Source organism: Gorilla gorilla, chromosome X (genome assembly GCF_029281585.2).
Source record: "Gorilla gorilla gorilla isolate KB3781 chromosome X, NHGRI_mGorGor1-v2.1_pri, whole genome shotgun sequence".
Classification (NCBI taxonomy): Eukaryota; Metazoa; Chordata; class Mammalia; order Primates; family Hominidae; genus Gorilla; species Gorilla gorilla.
In genome coordinates this window covers 87,892,073-87,913,572 of record NC_073247.2, presented here as the reverse complement: position 1 = coordinate 87,913,572, position 21,500 = coordinate 87,892,073, and the positions used below count along the sequence as shown (strand labels likewise).

At 41.0% G+C, this 21,500-nt stretch overlaps 1 protein-coding gene across 2 annotated transcripts; it reads right to left on the bottom strand.

Annotated features, from left to right (window-relative positions):
* Positions 1–322: 322 nt before the first annotated feature.
* PBDC1 (polysaccharide biosynthesis domain containing 1) lies at positions 323–13,667 on the bottom strand. 2 transcript variants are annotated; one of them, XM_004064422.4, is made up of 6 exons: positions 13,307–13,667; positions 12,834–12,899; positions 11,515–11,574; positions 10,851–10,991; positions 9,477–9,588; positions 323–8,853 (listed from the first exon to the last, which is right to left on the bottom strand). In XM_004064422.4, the coding sequence occupies exons 1-6, from the start codon at positions 13,334–13,336 to the stop codon at positions 8,561–8,563; spliced, it is 702 nt and encodes a 233-aa protein (XP_004064470.1). In that variant the 5' UTR covers positions 13,337–13,667; the 3' UTR covers positions 323–8,560. The 2 variants fall into 2 exon arrangements, with proteins under 2 accessions (XP_004064470.1, XP_018874335.1); XM_019018790.4 differs by lacking the exon at positions 9,477–9,588 and having other exon boundaries at positions 13,307–13,640.
* Between the last annotated feature and the right edge of the window lie 7,833 nt (positions 13,668–21,500).

The window sequence follows — 21,500 nt, the reverse complement described above, 5'->3', positions numbered from 1 at the left end:
TGAGCATCATGCAATATACCCAGGTAACAAACCTGCACATGTGTTCCCTGAATCCAAAATTTAAAACATTTCAAAAACTAGCCAGTTATATAGTCAAGTGGCAGCAGTGTAATTCAGGAAACCAACAACGTATTGACAGTTGTAATGTTTTCACAATTCTAGAGATAGAAACATTTAGGCATGGCAAAATGACCGTTTACATAACATACATACATGCCTTTATTTTTGAACAATCAGTTATGATACTATTTATCTGAATGACAAATTTGTGAAAACAATAATGATGTAGCGAAGTTGGGTAATGAGAATTGTCCACACTGAGTGCAGGCTATAAAAAAGGTGTATTCTCTGTAGAAAATTTAAAAACAGAAAAACCAACTTTGTCTGCTTAAATTTTCATCATGCTCTGGCAATTTTAAACAATGTTAATGATAAAATACTTTTCCCCAGAAAAATATTTTCTTGGTCCAAGTTCTATACAATCGATGAAGTTACTGTTGAATTTTATTAATATGTATACATCAGCTTCAAATTAGCACATTCTCTTTAATAAGAATCCTATTGTCCATAAAGGTAAATTTAGAGAACTTCCAGTTATACCAATACGACCCAACACACACAAACTCAGCTATAGAGTTCCTGTGGAGAGTAAATTAAAAATGGTTTACAATCATTCAAGCTCACTTTGTATGCAGGTTATGTCTTCAGTCCTCTGGTACAACATATCCCTGTGTTTACAGTTTCAAAATAAACAATGACAGTGCAGTGAATGTCTCTACTTTTGGGGTAGTGCTCAGCATGTCTTCTTTATTAATTTCCTATTATTGATGTAACAAATTACCAAAAATTTTGTGACTTAAAACTTAAATATGGCTGCAGTTTTCCCTTCTGCAAGTGTAAAAAATTAGTCTATACCTTTTTCCTGCCTCCAAAAGATGTCTTATTGGAATGCTACCACATTCCGAATAAATAGTTGTTTGCACACTGTGGTAAGTCTGAATAACATCTTTCAAATAATTCAGAACAAGGGCTCAAATCTCAAATTTCCTGCTAACTACAACGCTACAGTCCCCCTTCCTCTACTTTCCAATAATCTGTTCCTTACTTCCTTCTGAGCCCTCACCAGCAGCATCCTTAAAGTCCTTATTTCTACTGAAAGTCTGTTTAAGGCAATTTGGGCTTTCTCTATCATGCTCTTCAAAATTCTTCCAGCCTCAATTCAGTACCTGATTTCAAAGCCCCCTTTCACATTTTAGTCATTTGTTACAGTGGCACTCCACTCCAAGTACCAAAGTCTGTGGTCGTTTTCTATTGCTCTGTAACAAATTGACATGTAATTAGTGGCTTAAGACAACACCCGTTTATTATCTCACAGTCCTATGGGTCAGGAGTCCAGATACAGTTTAACTGAGTCCTCTGTTCAGGATCTCACAGGGCTGAAGTCATGGTATCAATCTCATCTGAGGCTTGAGGTCTTCTACAAGCTCACTGGTTGTTGGCAGAATTCAATTACTTGCAACTTAAGAGTGAAATCCTGTTTTCTTGCTGTCGGACAGGGAACAATCTCAGGTCCTAGAAAGCCACTCTCATGTCCTTACTACAAAGTACCCTCCTCTCACAACATGGCTGTTTGCTTCCTCAAGGCCAACATGAGAACATCTGCTGTGGCCACTTGTCTAAGAGCTCACTTGATTAGGCAAGATCCACTCAGGATAATCTCCCCTTTGATTAACTCACAATAAAATGATCAGTAACTTAATCACAGGAATAAAATTTCTTCATATTCACAAGTCATGCCCACACTGAAACAGATGGGAATTATAAAGGACATGTATGCCAAGTGGTGGTTACCTTAAGTCCATCTTAAGAATTGCTTACCGCACCAGAGCACCATTCTGCCCGCTCCTTTACCTCTAACTTTGGATACTGCCTTGAATTCCTGTTCCCTTATAGGGCAGCCACAGTATTCTTTGTATTTCCCTCCCTTTCCCCAGATTTCATCAACCAGTCTTTGGACAGATGCCTCTTGCTTTAAAGTACTCTGACTTTCAACTGCATGTTTCTTATTCTCTAAAACCAATCAGAGAGAAGTCATTAAGCACATTTTCTTACTGGTGAGCTACCTGGAAAAGGCCATCAGGGGCACAATTGTATGTGGCCAATAATCTTTATTCTTCCTCAGCCTGAGGCAATGTATATGAATGCACTTTTGTTAATATTTAATAAGATATGAACTAGAAAAAGTTAATACAGTAAAAGTTCTTAATAACAAAGTCTGTCTAGTATGAAGTATTTAACATTCTCTTACTCCTTTTAAAAAAGACATTTTTATAAAACGAAGACTGTAACAAATGTTTTAAATATTTCTAAGAATTTGCCAAAGACAATTCATGGAGAAACCTATTTGCTTTGTGCACAATTGTTGCTGCTAGATGTATGCATCTACAGTTCAGCTCTCGCCTAGGGCATAACTTGTCAATTAGTTTTAATTTTATTTTTTCCCTGTGCCCACTGGAATAAAAAAAGCCTCATTTTCCCCTTCTCTGCTTTGGTAAATCCTTTCTTGCATCATCATGCTATGGTTAGCCTTGTATTTACTGTATGTACTATAAACATTGTGGTTTCTTCTAACCAGTTCCAGCAGTCAAGCTCAGTGTGTCTATGAGGTAATGAATAAACTTTTATATACACGTGGAGATAACTGAAGCAGGTACTCTGAAAAGCCATTAGACAGTGGCTGGCAAGATGGCCAAATAAGAACAGCTCCGGTCTGCAGCTCTAAGCGAGATCAACACAGAAGGCAGGTGATTTCTGCATTTCCAACTGAGGTACCCGGCTCATCTCATTGGGACTGGTTAGAAAGTGGGTGCAGCCCACGGTGGGCAAACTGAAGCAAGGTGGGGCGTTGCCTCACCTGGGAAGGGAAAGAGATGGGGAACTCCCTCCCCTAGCCAAGGGAAGCCACGAGGGACTGTGCCCTGAGGACACTCAGGCCAAGATACTATGCTTTTCACATGGTCTTCGCAACCTGCAGACCAGGAGAGTCCCTATGGTGCCTATGCTACCAGGGACCTGGTTTCAAGCACAAAACTGGAATACCTTTTGGGCAGACACCAAGCTAGCTGCAGGAATATTTTTTCAAACCCCAGTGGCACCTGGAACGCCAGTGAGACAAAACCGTTCACTCCCCTGGAAAGGAGGCTGAAGCCAGGGAGCCAAGTGGTCTAGCTCAGCAGAGCCCACCCCGACGGAGCCCAGAAAGCTAAGATCCACTGGCTTGATTTCTTGCAACCAGCACAGCAGTCTGAAGTCCACTTGGGACTCTCAAGCTTGGTGGGGGGAGGGGCGTCTGCCATTACTGAGGCTTCAGTAGGTGGTTTTCCCCTCACAGTGTAAACAAAGCCTCCCAGAAGTTTGAACTGGGTGGATCCCACCGAAGCTGAGCAAAGCCACTGTAACCAGACTGCCTCTCTAGATTCCTCCTCTCGGGGCAGGGCATCTCTGAGAGAAAGGCAGTAGCCCCAGTCAGGGGCTTATAGATAAAACTCCCATCTCCCTGGGACAGAGCACCTGGGGGAAGGGGCGACTGTGGGTGCAGCTTCAACAGGCTTAAACGTTCCTGCCTGCCAGCTCTGGAGAGCAGTGGATCTCCCAGCACAGCACTCGGGCTCTGCTAAGAAACAGACTGCCTCAAGGGGTCCCTGACCCCTGTGTGTCCTGACTGGGAGACACCTCCCAGCAGGGGTCGACGGACACTTCATATAGGAGAGCTCCGGCTGGCATCTGGGGGGGGCCCTCTGGGATGAAGCTTCTAGAAGAAGGAAGAGGCAGCAATCTATGCTGTTCTGCAGCCTCTGCTGGTGATACCCAGGCAGATAGAGTCTGGAGTGGACTTCCAGCAAACTACAGTAGACCTGCAGGAGAGGGGGCTGACTGTTAGAAGGAAAACTAAAAAACAGAAAGGGATAGCATCAACATCAACAAAAAGGACGTCTAGACAGAAACCTCATCCAAAGCTCACCAACATCAAAGAGCAAAGGTAGATAAATGCACGAAGAGGAGAAAAAACAGCACAAAAAGGCTGAAAATTCCAAAAACCAGAATGCCTCTTCTCCTTCAAAGGACCACAACTCCTCGCCACCAAGGGAACAAAACTAGGTGGAGAATGAGTTTGACAAACTGACAGAAGTACGCTTCAGAGGGTGGGTAATAAGAAACTCCTCTGAGCTAAAGAAGCATGTTCTAACCCAGTTCAAGGAAGCTAAGAATCTTGAAAAAAGGTTAGAAGAATGGCTAACTAGAATAACCAGTTTAGGGAAGAACATAAATGACTTGATGGAGCTAAAAAACACAGCATGAGAACTTCGTGAAGCATACACAAGGATCAATAGTCAAATCGATCAAGCATAAGAAAGGCTATCAGAGAATGAAGATCAATTTAATGAAATAAAGTGTGAAGACAAGATGAGAGAAAAAAGAATGAAAAGAAGTAAACAAAGCCTCCAAGAAATAAGGGATTATGTGAAAAGACCAAACCTATGATTGATTGGTGTACCTGAAAGTGACGGGGAAAATGGCACCAAGTTGGAAAACATTCTTCAGGATATTATCCAGAAGAACTTTCCCAAAATAGCAAGAGAGGCCAACAATCAAATTCAGGAAATACAGAGAACACCACTAAGATACTTCTCGAGAAGAGCAACTCCAAGACACATAATCGTCAGGTTCACCAAGGTTGAAATGAAGGAAAAAATGTGAAGGGCAGCCAGAGAGAAAGGTCGGGTTACCCATGAAGGGAAACCCATCAGATTAACACCGGATCTCTCTGCAGAAACACTACAAGCCAGAAGAGAGTGGAGGGTAATATTCAACATTCTTAAAAGAATTTTCAACCCAGAATTTCATATCCAGCCAAACTAAGCTTCATAAGCAAAGAAGAAATGAAATCCTCTACAGTCAAGCAAATGCTGAGAGATTTTGTCACCACCAGACCTGCCTTACAAGAGCTCCTGAAGGAAGCACTAAACACGGAAAGGATCAACCGGTACTAGTCACTGCAAAAACATACCAAATTGTAAAGACCATCAACACTATGAAGAAACTGCATCAACTAACAGGCAAAATAACCAGCTAATATCATAATGACAGAATCAAATTCACACATTAAAAACATGAACCTTAAATGTAAATGGGCTAAATGCCCCAATTAAAAGACAAAGACTGGCAAATTGGATAGAGTCAAGACCCATCAGTGTACTGTATTCAGGAGACCCATCTCACGTGCAAGGACACAAATAGGCTCAAAATAAAGGGATGGAGAAATATTTACCAAGCAAATGGAAAGCAGAAGAAAGCAGGGGTTCCAATCCTAGTCTCTGATAAAACAGACTTTAAACCAACAAAGACCGAAAGAGACAAAGAAGGGTATTACATAATGGTAAAGGGATCAATGCAACAAAAAGAACTAGCTATCCTAAACAGATATGCACCCAAAAAGGAGCACCCAGATTCATGAAGCAAATTCATAGAGACCTACAAAGAGACTTAGACTCCCACACAATAATAGTGGTAGACTAACACCCCACTGTCAATATTAGAAAGATAAATGAGACAGAAAATTAGCAAGGATATTCACGACTTGAACGCAGCTCTGGAACAAGCAGACCTAGTAGACATCTACAGAACTCTCCACCACAAATCAACAGAATATATATTCTTCTCAGAACCACATCACACTTATTCTAAAATTGACCACATAATTGGAAGTAAAAACTCCTCAACAAATGCAAAAGAACGGAAATCATAACAAACCGTCTCTCAGACCACAGTGCAATCAAATTAGAAGGTAGGATTAAGAAACTCACTCAAAACTGCACAACTACATGGAAACTGAACAACCTGCTATTGAATGCCTACTGGGAAAATAATGAAAAGAAGGCAGGAATAAAGATGTTCTATGAAACCAATGAGAAAAAAGACAAAACATACCAGAATCTCTGGGACACAGCCAAAACAGTATTTAGAGGGAAATTTATAGCACTAAATGCCCACAAGATAAAGCAGGATATATCTAAAATCGACACCCGAACATCACAATTAAAAGAACTAGAGAAGCAAGAGAAAACAAATTCAAAAGTTAACTAAAGACAAGAAATAACTAAGATCAGAGCAGAACTGAAGGCGACAGAGACACAAAAAACCCTTCAAAAAATCAATGAATCCAGGAGCTGTTTTTTGAAAAGATCAAAAAAATAGATAGACTGCTAGCCAGGCTAATAAAGAAGAGAGAGAATCAAATAGACACAATGAAAAATGATAAAGGGGATATCACCACTGATCCCACAGAAATACAAACTACCATCAGAGAATACTAAAAAGACCTCTATGCAAATAAACTAGAAAACTTAGAAGAAATGGATAAATTCCTGAACACATACACCCTCCCAAGTCTAAACCAGGAAGAAGTCGTATCCCTGAATAGACCAATAACAAGGTCTGAAATTGAGGCAGTAATTAATAGCCTACCAACCAAAAAAAAGTCAAGGACCAGACAGATTCACAGCCAGATTCTACAAGAGGTACAAGGAAGAGCTGGTACCATTCCTTCTGAAACTATTCTAAACAATAGAAAAAGAGGGACTCCTCCCTAACTCATTTTATGAGGCCAACATCATCCTGATACCAAAGCCTGGCAGAGGCACAACAAAAAAAAGATAATTTTAGGCCAATATTCCTGAAGAACATCGATGGGAAAATCCTCAATAAAATACTGGCACACCGAATACAGCAGCACGTCAAAAAGCTTATCTGCCACGATCAAGTCAGCTTCATCCCGTGGTTGCAAGGCTGGTTCAACATATGCAAATCAATAAACATAATTCATCACATAAACAGAACCAATGACAAAAAACACATGATTATCTCATTAGATGCAGAAAAGGCCTTCCATAAAATTCAACACCCCTTCGTGCTAAAAACTCTCAATAAACTAGGTATTGATGGAACGTATCTCAAAATAATAAAAGCTATTTATGATAATCCGACAGCCAATATCATACTGAATGGGCAAAAGCTGGAAGCATCCCCTTTGGAAATCGGCACAAGACCAGGATGCCCTCTCTCACCACTCCTATTCAATGTAGTATTGGAAGTTCTGGTCAGGACAATCAGCCAAGAGAAAGAAATAAAACGTTTTCAAACAGGAAGAGAGGAAGTCAAATTGTCTCTGTTTGCAGATGACATGATTGTATATTTAGAAAACCCCATCGTCTCAGCCCAAAATCTCCTTAAGCTGATAAGCAACTTCAGCAAAGTCTCAGGATATAAAATCAATGTGCAAAAATCACCAATAAACCAAAAATAGACAAACAGAGCCAAATCATGAGTGAACTCCCATTCATAATTGCTACAAAGAGAATAAAATACCTAGAAATACAACTTACAAGGGATGTGAAGGACCTCTTCAAGGAGAACTACAAACCACTGCTCTAGGAAACAAGAGAGGACACAAACAGATGGAAAAACATTCCATGCTCATGGAGAGAAAAAAATCAATATAGTGAAAATGGCCATACTGCCCAAAGTAATTTATAGATATAATGCTATCCCCATCAAGCTACCATTGACTTTCTTCACAGAATCCCCGTCTCTACTAAAAATACAAAAAATTAGCTGGGCATGGTGGCACGCACCTGTAGTCCCAGCTACTTGGGAGGCTGAGGCAGGAGAATCACTTGAACCCAGGAGGCCAAGGTTGCAGTGAGCCAAGATTGTGCCACTACACTCCAGCCTGGGAGTCAGAGTGAGACTCCATCTCCAAAAAAAAAAAAAGGGGGGGTAGCCACTCTGTCTGGTTTTCCCTTTTTTTTTTTTTTTTCTTTTTGCTAGCTTTCAGGTAACATTCTGGCTACCAAAAGAAAAGCAAATACTGAAGCATGTCCAGTCTCTTGCTCTTCTAATATGAACTGGGCTGCATTCACTAGTCTGACAGGTTCAGGTTGCTGCTATTTATCAAATCTTTTGTCATATATAGCAAAGAAATCAGGGAGTTATAGTCACTCAGAGATTAAGAGTCAATTCTTATGTAAGGACTTCTAATCCCAACACCGGGTATAACTTAACAAGTTTAGAGAACTTCACTACAGGAAACAGTGAGAAACAGTAAGAAACAGGAGTAAATTATTTTATATAAGACATGGTGATGAGATTACATATTTGAAAAAAATTTCAAGTGTCAAATACCTTTTTAAAGTCAGTCACAGATATAGATAATAAGAACCAAAAGAAATTTATTTACAAATTTCTTACTTGACCAGTAGTGTCAGCCAAGAAACAGTATACCAGGAAAAATTAACCAACACCCCACTAACAGTCTTTAGACCAGTTCATACAAGGGAATGACCAGAGCAGCTCCTGACTGTTAGACTAGAAAGATGTCCTCCTGAGTATCCTTCAATTGTACAAGAATTTACATTTAACCAAAGGGGTCTGTGCAAGTAGCACCATGGTACTTGTAGTCTCAATTGAGTCATAGCTTCTAGAGTGCTGTTCCCTGTATACCTTACATAGCTTTTTCACCACTTTTGTTGATTTCTTTGTCAGCTTCTTTCCCTTTTTCTCCTCCTTTGTCAGTTTTGTCTTCTCTGTTGATTCCTTCCTCTTTTTCTTCTCCACTATCAGCTCCTTTCTCTCCTCCATTCTTGGTGTTCTCTTCTTCTCCACTGTCAGCTCTTTTTTCTCCTCCATTGTTGACTCCTTTCTCTCCTTCTTTGTCCTGAACACTGATATAAACAGCTTTGTTATAGCCTTCCCGGTTCCGAGCAATTTCAATGGCAAAGAATTGTATCCTGGGGGCTGAAAAGTGAACAGAATTGATTATCATCCTACTCTCAGTTTATTCCCTAAATCTCTTTTTTTTGAGACAGGGTCTCACTCTGATGACCAGGGCTGGACTGCAGTGGCACAATCACAGCTTACTGCAGCCTCAATTTCCCTGGTTCAAGCAATCCTCCTGCCTCAGTCTCCTGAATAGCTGGAACTACAAACACTCACCACTATACCTGGGTAATTTTTTAAATGTTTTTGTAGAGATGGGGTCTCCCTATGTTGCCCAGGCTGGTCTCAAAATCCTCAGCTCAAGTGATCCTCCCATGTCAGCCTCCCAAAGTGCTGGGATTACAAGGCATGAGACACTGTGCCTGGCCTGTTCCCTAAATATGCTGGAAATCTACTGACAAAATTGAAATAACATGCAAACCATTCCAGTATAGTCATAAACTTCAGAGATCTTTAATTCCAATCTCATATTAATGAGATTGAAAATACTTAACTATCTTCAAGTTACATAAAAATAGCAACAAGATCTTTAAAGATGAAACAAGATAAGGTGACCTAACTATACACGCCACTGATTCATCAGTAAAGCCAGACTGTTCAGTCTCCTTACACAGAAACAATTCCAGAGGGAAGAAACTCACCAAAGATGGTGTTTTCCTCAGTGTAGCCCTGAGAACAATCTAGTCGCAGCAAAGTACCATAGTTGAAGTCTTCAACAATCCCATTAAACTTCAAGCAGAATGGCCTCCACTTCTATAAAGGCAAAAACGATGCTTTAGCTGACAAATGCAAGAGGCTGATGTACTAAGGCCAGGAGAGGGACTTCCATTTTCCCAGTAAGGAAAATAATCATAGTGAGACTGGGATTGAGGTGATTGTTGGTTTCACAGTGAAACTAGCAATGTGTTTCTGTGCTACCTATTGTGTCTTTAGACTGGCATTTCCCAAGATGAACAATATTTTACTCTGAAAAATATATAAATCCTTTACTGCAGAATTAAAATATTATTTCTTAAGTCAATTGTTTTGTTTTGAAGTTATTGGTCAGTTCAGCCCAAAATGGTCATCTATCCCCACTAAAACACAAATGATTTTAATAAAGAAGTCCATTCAGTAGTGACAATTTTCCAAAGACAAAGATCACTAACTGCCTGCTAGGAGTTAAAAGTATAGATTCTTGGCTGGGTGTGGTGGCTCACGCCTGCAATCCCAGCACTTTGAAAGACCGAGGCGGGCGGATCGCTTGAGCTCAGGAGTTTAAGACCAGCCTGGTCAACATGGTGAAACCCTGTCTCTACCAAAAATACAAAATATTAGCTGGGCATGGTAGCATGCACCTGCAGTCCCACCTACTAGGGAGGCTGAAGCAGGAGGACTGTTTGAGCTTGAGAGGTGGAGGTTGCAGTGAGCTGAGATGGCACCACCGCACTCCAGCCTGGGCAACAGAGTGAGACCCTGTATCAAAAAAAAAAAAACAAAAAACAAAAAAACAAACAAACAAACAAACAAAAACTTTAGATTCTTCATTAGCGAAGGGTTTACTCTCAAGGAAAACATTTTTTTCCTAACTGTAAATGTGTTAGTTTCCTATCAAAGTATAGGATAATCACATAAGCAATGAAAAACAAAAGTTTTCCAGTTACCCATGGCCTGTAATCACATGAACTTAAATCCAGAGAATCAAAACACCTTCCTATACCCTATTTGCCACTCCCCATCCAAGCCTTCTGGCTATACTACCTAAATAAACTGATCCATCCTCCTCTGAAAGGGCTGATGGGTGGAGATTTAAAATGTCCAAGACAAAAAGGAGAAAAAAATAGACTCAACAACATGAAAAGTTCATGAACTGGAAAAACATTCATTTCCTAACTTAGTTGATTACAACTAGAAAAGAAGTTCTGGTTCTTTACATATTTTTCTCAAACAAAAAAAGAGCTTAAATGTAAAAAAACATTCACAATCAAAAATTGTTGGTTAAATGCTAAGTAATATTTAAGAAAGAGAATTTTTACCTCTTTGGCTGATTCTGACTTGAGTTCTTCTGGGTCCAATACATCTATCCTAAGGGTCTCAAAATTTTTCCGGAACTCAGAGTAAATTTGGTCATCTACTTTGGTGAGTTTCAGGAACTGTGGGTCAACTGATGAAATCAGCTGCAAAACAGTAAGACAACATACAGATGCTAGTCTGTAATTTACTATACTTCTATCTTCCCCATCCCCACCAGAAAACCTTTACGGTTCTCAGGGCAGAAGATCTCTTCAGGAAGTGTCGACAGTCTACATCCTGGATGAAATCATGACACAGTTTAAGGCCATAATATATTATCACAATCCCTTCCACCAATTTGGCAGTTGGCTTACTTAACCATAGTACTGCCTGGCTATTGCCCTCCGTGGATTGTTCATTCATTCAACAAACATTTATTAAGTGCCTACTATGTATGGGCCAGACGCCCTTTTGTCAGTTAGCATTATAACGCTGGGCAAAGCAGCAGAACTCATTGTAGAAACAAATTTGCCTTCGCTCCTCTGTTGTCTGCGAGTAAGAACTTACATTAATAAAAACTATCGCCAAAACACAACTGTTTAACTTGCTGAGAATAGTGATAAGCAGAGCATCATACACTATAATTACATGTTTAATTCTGCTTAATGATGAAGAAAGACAACTCACCTTGTAATAGACTTCAGCATGCTGCATTGCTCTCATGGCCCAAGCCATCTCAATGTCAGGCTGCAAAGGAGTGAAGAATGCCAGGTCATAAATCTCCCCATCCTATTACTGAATAGCAAATTAAGGAAGTATGTGGATGTCTAGTTAATGCTCAAGAGGGCTACCAAACTTGATGTTACTGTCAAATGATAAAAACTGGAGTAATAAATTTGGACAATAATTATTTTGTCTGTATGACAACCAAAAGAAGCTACCTACACAGTATAATGAACACAATGAGCCACCGGCTATCTTTTCCCAGCTGCTAGTGAAAGCTGGGAGACTAAATAAAGCAGTAGATAAATCACCTTCTCAGGATTGAGTTAAATCATTGTAAAACTGAAATAATATACCCATCAATTCCACTGAGCTGTTGGGAGAACAAAGAATCAAAATGAAAATTACTTTTCACTTTTAAGACTGAAGCATGTCGTAATCATTTTTGTTTACCAAACAGCCAGTTCCCCATACTGTAACACCTAGAAATGAATTAGCACATGAAACAGGTCAGGGTTATAATAAGTCTTACCAAGCACCCCACTGGAGGTTCCACTGGAATCTCCCATTCCAACGAGACCGAGCTATTTCACTGACTCCAGAAAAACCCATTTGCATTTGTTACCTCCATGCCTTAGACCATGCACTTTTCCCACGTGCCAATCCATGTCCTTCGTCCACCTACACTTTGAGGATACAGGTAAAGCTCCATTTCCTCAGTCAAGTCTTCCACTGCTTTGGCCTCTTAGGGATTTCTCCTTCAGCTAAATTATTTGGATCTTATGGCCTGACCCACTCATTATATGTATCACACTCTTATTTGGGTGTTTTTACTATTCTCACATCCTCTTGTCTTGTTTTGGAAAATACCTCATATACTTTCTCAGTACTTTTCTAAACCAGACACACCATAAGCCAGTGCAACTTTGCTGCACAATGGAATCCCTCAGAGACCCTTTAAAAATACTGATTCTTGGCTCTCATTACCCAGACATTCTGATTTAGGTGGTATGAACTGCAATCTAGGCAGCGGGATGTTTAAAAGCTCCCCAGTAATTCTAAAGCGTGGCCAACTTGGGGAAGCACTTCCACAGGCTAACGCCTGCGTTAGTCCTGCGTTTGTGGACCGAGATTAAAACGAACTGAACGAAGGTGCAGTTTCTGGTGTAAGTGGAGAGGGTCTGCAGTAGATTATCAGGACATGAAGTTATAACTTAGTGGCAGGTCCTGCAGAGATCCCAGGCTAGCTGAGTGGGTGGGAGCTGTGGGTGAGTCATACTCACATCGTTGCCATACGACTCTGCTGGGAGAGAAAGCGCATGTGCCACAGACACCAACTCCCCGGAAACCTAGAAAGGAGGAAAAAGAGTTCAAGGCTCCCCGCAAGGCCGGGCGCGGTGGCTCCCCCCAAGGCCGGGCGCGGAGACTCGTGCCTGTAATCCCAGCACTTTGGGAGGCCGAAGCGGGTGGATCGCCTGAGCCCAGGAGTTTGAGACCAGCCTGGGCAACATGGCGAAACCCCGTCTCTACAAAAAATGTAGCTGGGCGTGGTGGCACGGGCCTGTAGTCCCAGCTCCTCGGGAGGATAAGGTGGGCGGAAGACCTGAGCGCCGGAGGTCGAGGCTGCAGTAAGCGGTGATCCCACCACTGCACTCCAGCCTGGGCGACTGAGTGACACCTTGTCTCAAAAAAGAAAAAAAAAAGGCTCCACCTGGCTCGACCTCCCCACTCACCCGACCCCAGAACAGCGTCTCACCGGTTCATCAGTTCCACTGGTGGCCGCCATGTTGCAACCCAGAAAGCGTGGCTCCTTCTGCAGCTGATTGGAAAGCTGAGCCGGATCAGAGTCCTTCTCAACTGGCTGCTCCACCGTGCGCTCTCCCTCCAGCTGAGGAAGTTGCTGGCCCCGCCTTACCCTCCCCGCACAGGCGCAGAGGTGGAGTACTGTTGCGTAGGCTGGACTGCTTGAGAGATCTGAGGTGATTGACTCGTCAGTAATTTTCGGTGGTGATCACGGGAAAAGGTTGTGTTAAAATAATGCCCCTTTCTTGTCTTCACTGCGCCGTGTGCCCAGCAAAAATTCAAATTTACTCTCCATTCATATGCGCATATACGCACATGCGCATACACATACACACCAGTACCCCAAACCAGGGAGTGATTCACGAAAATGCATGGTGCTAGGGCGCAGAGTGCAGGAATGAAGAATTCAGTCCCTGCCTTGGAACAACTAGATATAGTGAGGGACCGGATACAGTAGCGCTCACAGCATAGCATCGGATGATGTGGGAGCATGAATGGGGGATGCCTAAGCTGAATCATGAAGGGGAGCTTAGCCAAGCAGACAGGGAAAGACAGTCCAGGCAGAGGGAATAGCACAAACAAAGCCATTAGTGGCACCTTGCTGGGAATTACAAAAACAGTATAGCTGAATCCAAAGTGGAGTCATCTATAATCATTTGAGGGAGCACAGGGCCTTTGGTATGCTGAATGTTAAAGAGTAGAGAGTTTACCCTTAGAGCAACAGTAAGCTACTGAAGATTTTTAAGTAGGCCAGCTTCACGGTCAGATTTAACTTTTATGATCACTCTAACACAACATGGAAGATTAATTTGAGGAAGACAAAATTGGAGACAGAGACACCAGTTTGAAGGCAGTGGGTGATGAAAATCTAAACTAAAGCAGTGGCAGTTGAGATGAATTTTGAGAATTAATGGGGCTTAGAATCAATAGAACTTTTTGACTAATTTCATGTAGAGGATAAAGGGGAATTAGGATTCTAGTATGACTCCCAGATTTCAGAATAGGATTTGGGCATAAATATCGTTGAGCAAGGGAACACAGAGGAGAAATGATGAGTTTAATTTGAGAAGTTAAGTTAGAAGAGCCTATGGGTCATTCAGATAGAATTGACCAGGCAGAGGGAGATCTGATCAGAGATAAATTTGATAGTTGGTACTTCAGGTTTAGTTGAGCTTTCATAAGAAAACTCTAAAGAACTGTAAAGACATAAAAAGCAGCAGGTCAAGCATTTATGAAGGAAAAAAGGCAGCAAAAAAAAAAGTTGTCGATTGTCTGTCAAAGAACAAGGCAGAGCCTCACAGAAACCAAAGGATGTAAGAGCTTCTAGAAATAAGTGGTGAGCAGACCCCAATACTCTCAGTTGAGTATACTAAGCATAAAAATATAGGGAGGTTGACAACCTTAGCAAGAGCAGGTTTAGTGGAATGGTCATTGACAACCTGAACAAGGGCAGAAGTCAGATGGTAGTGGGTTAAAGAGGGAGTGGGAGATAAAGAAGAGATGTTAGTGATCATGGAAAGTTCTTCCAAAAGAGGTGCAGCTAGAAAGAAACATGAGGTCTAGGGACTTTAAAAAAAAAATCGGGGTAAAGATCAGATAATATAAAAATTTACCATTTTAATCATTTTTAAGTGTACACTTAGGTAGTGTTAAGTATATTTACATTGTTTTGTGACAGATCTCCAGAACTTTTTCTTCTTGCAAAACTGAAACTCTGTATGCATTAAAGAACGATTCTCCACTTTCCTCTCCTTTTGGCCCCTGGTAGCCACCATTCTATTTTCTGTTTCTATGAATTTAACTATGTTAGACACTGCATATAATTGGAGTTATACAGTATTTTTCTTTTGGGGACTGAATAATGTCCTCAACTTTCATCCACGTTGTAGCATATGACAGGATTTCCTACATTTTTAAAGCTGAATAATATTCCATTAAGGCCGGGTGTGGTGACTCATGCCTGTAATCCTAACACTTTGGGAGGCTGAAGCAGGCGGATCACTTGAGATCAGGAGTTTGAAACCAGCCTGGCTAACACAGTGAAAGCCTGTCTGTACTAAAAATACAAAAAAAATTAGCCAGGCATGGTGGCAGGTGCCTGTAATCCCAGCTACTTGGGAGGTTGAGACAGGATAATTGCTTGAACCTGGAAGGCAGAGGTTGCACTGAGCCGAGATCGCGCCACTGCACTCCAGCCTGGGCAACAGAGTGAGATTCTGTCTCAAAAAAAAAAAAAAAAAATCCGTTGTATGTAAATACAACATCTTGTTTATCCATTTATTCATCGATAAACACTTGGGTTGCTTTCACCTTCTGGCTATTGTGAATAATGCTGCTATGAACATGAGTGTACAAATATCACTGTGAGAACTTGCTTTCATTTTTTTTGGATATTTACCCAGAATTGGGATCACTGGATCATATAATTAATCATATGGTTAATGGGTCTTATTTTTAATGTTTTAGGAAACCCAGGCACTTCAAAAATTATTTTCAGTTTAGAAAACTTAAGAGTACAGAGTAACTGGCCTTATGCAAAATACCGTCCTGGAGGATGAGCTAGCTCTATCTCCAGAGAAACTTCATGAATGAAGAGAGATAGCAAAAGTAGGAAATTGTGGTGTTCCTTCCAGACACCTTCTGTTTTCTCCATAAAGTGTAAGAGGGCAGCTCAGCGCAAGAGGGAATATGTTTAAGTCTTGTCTTTAACAGGTTGCTTGCTCTGAACAGCAACTCAGGGGAGTGGAAGAACCAATCAAACAGGGAGATGGAGGGAAGTTTTTAGGGAACTACTAAAGCTGGAGGACATGATTTTTCAAAGGCAGCAGCCTCCATGTAATACAGAACTCTGAACGTAAGATAAATCATCCACATGTATGCCGAATGTTAGTAAATGCAGGGGCATTACCAGGAGGTCAATGGAGTAGCATACAGGTATAGACTCAAGGTGATGGCCAAATTGGTGCATAATAAATAGACATGAATAAATCCAAGAGACCCAACTGGTCTTTTACTTGAGGAAGCATTTGAGTAATTTGCTTTATCTAATATTTTGAGGAAATTCATTGCCTTTAAATTTATTTATTTATTTATTTATTTATTTTTGAGACAGTCTCACTTTGTCATCCAGGCTGGAGTGCAGTGGCACGATCTCAGCTCACTGCAACCTCTGCCTCCCAGGTTCAAGTGATTCTCCTGCCTCTGGCTCCAGAATAGGTGGGATTACAGGTGCGCACCACCTGTAATAGCTGGGCTATTTTTTTTTTATTATTATTTTTAGTAGAGACGAGGTTTCACCATGTTGACCAGGCTGGTCTCGAACTCTTGACCTCAAATGATTCACCCACCTCGGCCTCCCAAAGTGCTGGGATGACAAGTGTGAGCCACCAAGCCTAGCCTGCCTTTCAATTTAAAAACCCATTAAAATGTGTAATATGTGAATACTTTGTTTTTTAGGGTTTTTTATTGTTTTAAATAAGGTAACTAGGCTGGATGTGGTGGCTCAAACCAGTAACCTCAGCAGTTTGGGAGGCTGAGGCAGGCGGTTTGCTTGACTCCAGAAGATTGAGACAAGTCTGGGCAATATGGTGAAACTCCATTTCTACAAAAAAAAAGTTTTAAATTAGCCTGGAGTGTTGGCACATACCTGTAGTCTCAGCTATTAGGGAGGCTGAGGCAGGAGGATTGCTCGAGGCTGGGAGGCCAAGGCTAGCTACAGTGAGCCATGACTGTGCCACTACACTCTAACCTGGGTGACAGATCAAGATTCTACCTCAAATAAATACATAGATACATATATATATACATAACTATAAAATAAGATAAATACTCACTACTCGACCGCTCAGACTTAGATACTTGTAGAGACCAGGAATTGACTCCTCCCAATATTGCAAAAGCCAACTGCTTCTGTATCCCAAAACAGCAGGAGATAAAACTGTCACCTTGAGCTTTTCATATTGCCAGGCAAGGAAACCAGCCTAGGCAAAGTTATCAGAATATGTGTTTGCCTTTACCTTATTTCGGATAGACTCAAAATAGTTGGCTGTTAAAACAAAGGAGAGAGGAATCAGTCAAGAACGAAAGGCAGGAAATAAAAAGGGAGGGTTGGTGGACTTTAAGAGTTATATCAGGCCGGGCACGGTGGCTCAGGCTTGTAATCCCAGCACTTTGGGAGGCCGAGGCGGGTGGATCACGAGATCAATAGATCGAGACCATCCTGGCCAACATGGTGAAAGCCCATCTCTACTAATAATAAAAAAAATTAGCCGGGCGTGGTGGCGCACGCCTGTAGTCCCAGCTACTCAGGAGGCTGTGGCAGGAGAATCGCTTGAACCCGGAAGGTGGAGGTTGCAGCGAGCCAAGATCGCACCACTGCACTCCAGCCTGGTGACAGAGTGAGACTCCGTCTCCAAAAATAAAAATAAAAAATAAAAATAAAAATAAAACTACATCAAGAAAAGACCTTTTGGTGTTGAGTAAGAAAACTGGGGATGGAAATCCACTGGTATGATTTCCTCTATTTTTTGGAAGGACTCCAATGAGTTGTTCTTTAGCTTCCTAGACGGGTAATGGGAATATGCCATCGGTGGAACCAAAAGGCATCACTAGTCCTGATTAAAAGGCTAAGGCATCTATAACACAAGGTATCCAAGGAGTGTGGAGAAGGTAAAAATTATAATTGGTAGGAGACAGGGTAGAGGAAGGCAGTGAGTTATCAAACATGAGTTTGTCAGTAGCAAGGTAGTTAGATGAGTACTGCTATTTGCAGTTGGTTAAACCATGTACATACTACCTAAGAAAATGGATTACATGGTCTTGGTGGCTGTCAGACTATATGAGAAAGGCAATTTGAAAAATGTCGAAGCTGGTCATTAAAAGCTGGGAGGACAAATAGGGCTACAGTGAGAAATCATGTACGTTAGTTTGCTATAAAAATATAAAATCTGGGTAATAAAAGTGTTTGTTTTGACAGGTGTGGTTCATGATAATTACAGGAGATGACTCATATCCTCTTATAAGGCTGCTTAATGTGAAAGCAGGATGTTAAAGAGGACATCTCTATTAATCATGTTAACAGGATATGTTCTATGGTCAGGAGAAAGTGCAACAGTGACCTCGGGATGCCTTCCCAGATTAAGTCTTGTCCCAGACACCTTGTAGTAATACAGCTTCAAGATATATAAAGCAAAAATTGAAAAAAGTACAAGCAGAAATAAGCAAAGTCACTAAAAGATATATTTTAACACGTCTCTCAGCAATTGATAGCTCAAACAGCCAATAATTTAATAAGAATTTAGAAGTTTCAAACAACATAATAAAAATACTTGATTTCATGAGTACACAGCCCTAAACCCAACAATTATATACTATGCATTATTTTCAAGCATCCATGAAACAGTTGTAATAATTACGTTACAATATGTGGTGAATTATGTCTCAAAAAGTAACAAAGAGTTAATACCATGTATGGCTTCTAGCCTAAATTGATGTATGAACTAGGTATAAACTAGCCATACCTGGGATAATGAGCTCAATGAGTTACTGAACATGAATTGAGTAGCAAAATAGGCCATGTAGACATTCTTCAGGGACATGATTCTTATGGTCTATTTGGCTATTAGACTACAGACAGGAAAGCAAACTTGGTTGGCTTAGAAACCTGTTACCAAAAGCTGGAAGCAAAAAAAAAAAAAAAAAACCTGGGGCTGTAGTCAGAAATATTGTGATAGAGTATTCCATGAGAGGAGAAAACCTGGTTAACAAAATGTAATGGGGAGCAAGTAAAATAAGTTGTTTGTGCCATCTTGCTGAAACTGTTACGTGTGAGAATGGTGATCCCGTCCCTGGACTGTTTTGTGGTCAGGAGTAAGTACAGCATTTCTTTGAGATGCCATTCTGGCCAACCTGACACAGTTGTTACAGGAGATGACACAATGTATTGCATCCCTTATGACATGAGGACTCACAAATCCCTGAAGATCTTGTTGTCTTGAGGTGCAGTGGCCATCATGACATGGATGCCATCAATGTCCCTCCCTTTTACATTCACTAGTCTCCATAAACCTCTCTCGGCATTTTGTCATATCCAGAATTTCTTCTCCATCCTTTCTCTTTGTCATTAACAGTAACTTTAGTGCTCCAAAGGGTACTGTAGTAAGATAGTGCTGCCAGGCTGGCCATGAACTACAGGTACTGCTATATTGTAGCTGGTAAACAGATTTGCTTCTCAGGAAGGGAAACTCAAGAAAAACCATCCAGTATCCATAATACCATCAAGTGATAAACTTAGACCTTGAAATCAAGTCCTAATTCTTTTATATACCATTTTAGAACAGGGTCTCATTTAAAAGAATTAAATGAGCACAAAAATACCTAACTGTGGCATTATTCTGAAATCATTCATGTAGTGTGGAACATAATCTAATTAGGAGAGTGGCTCAATTAATGGAAGTTATGCTCTACAGTATAAATGTTTTTGTCCCCTCCAAAACTGACTTTGAAACTTCGTCCCCAGAGCAACAGTATTGGGACTTGTGGCCTTTGGGAGGTGATTGGGGTAGAGCCCTCATGAATGGGATCAGGCAATCTTATAAAAGGGCCTGAAGAGGAAGTTCACCCCTTGTTGCCTTGTCTGTTCCCTTTGCCATGTGACAGACAACACAGAGTTCCTACCCTCCAGAGGATGCAACAACAAAGTATCATTCATAGAAGCAGAGAGGCCAGGCCCTCACCAGCTGGTGCCATGATCCTGGATTTCCAAACCTCCAGAACTGTGATAAATAAACTTCTACTGTCTATAAATTACCTAGTCTGTAGTATTTTGTTAAAGCAGCACAAATGAACTAAGATACTATGATTTTATTTACTGTAATAAGCAGCTGCATGCAGAAACTATGGGCTGCTCCCTCATGCTATCTGCAGCACAACTGAAAAAAAAAAAAAAGCCCTGCATGATCCTTGAACACTGTACCAAGGACCATAAGATATTTCAGGCTTCTCGGAAAGCAGAAAGATTTGATGACACATTGAAAGCAGCAATGTCTTATAAATAAATGGAACCTGAAGAATATGAGATGGGCCCAATCAACAGAACTCACAGATAAATTCTACTATCCCTGGGGAAACTGGGAAGCAAAGTTGTCCCTTCAACCTTGTGCATACTTAGGGAGCATGTAGGTTTTGTGCAAGCAGGTTTTGAGGGTACAAAAATTTTATACTTTGAGAAACCAGCAAGAGAGGCCAGTGAGTCAGAGTAGAAAGTATCCTAGAAGGAAGGGCTTCCTTCCTTCCATGGAGATATTTATCTTTCACATCTCACTTACGCTGTCCCCGGTGTTGTAGGAGATTATGTCACAATCAACACACCAGGCCTCAAAGAGACCTGAGATTGATAAGAGAGGGCTCCCATTATACAGCTGGATGTAATTTCACCATCCTATCTAAGATGTATTAATAACTTAGTGTAGAGACCATGGTTCATTTTGCAGAGCATTTTAGGGTAGCACAAGAGATGGTATCCACTTTCAGTGTGATACCATCGCTTTACCCTTAGTGGGGCTTGCATTTCATTTAGTTTACATGTTATCTCCTTTGTGTGTTCCTTATTTCTATATATATACTTTAAGCTCTGGGGTACATGTGCAGAACATGAAGGTTTGTTACATAGTTATACGCGTGCCATGGTGGTTTTCTGCACCCATCAACCCATCACATACATTAGGGATTTCTCCTAATGCTCTCTCTCCCCTAGCTCCCTACCCCCCAAAAGGCCCCAGTGTGTGATGTTCCCCTCCCTGTGTCCATGTGTACTCATTGTTCAACTCCCACTTATGAGTGAAAACATGCGGTGTTTGGTTTTCTGTTCTTGTGTTAGTTTGCTGAGAGTGATGGCTTCCAGCTTCATCCATGTCCCTGCAAAGGACATACACTCATCCTTTTTTATGGCTGCATAGTATTCCATGGTGTATATGTGCCACATTTTCTTTATCCAGTCTATCATTGATGAGCATTTGGGTTGGTTCCAAGTCTTTGCTATTGTGAACAGTGCCACAATAAACATACATGTGCATATGTCTTTATAGTACACTGATTTATAATCCTTTGGGTATATACCCAGTAATGGGATTGCTGGGTCAAATGGTATT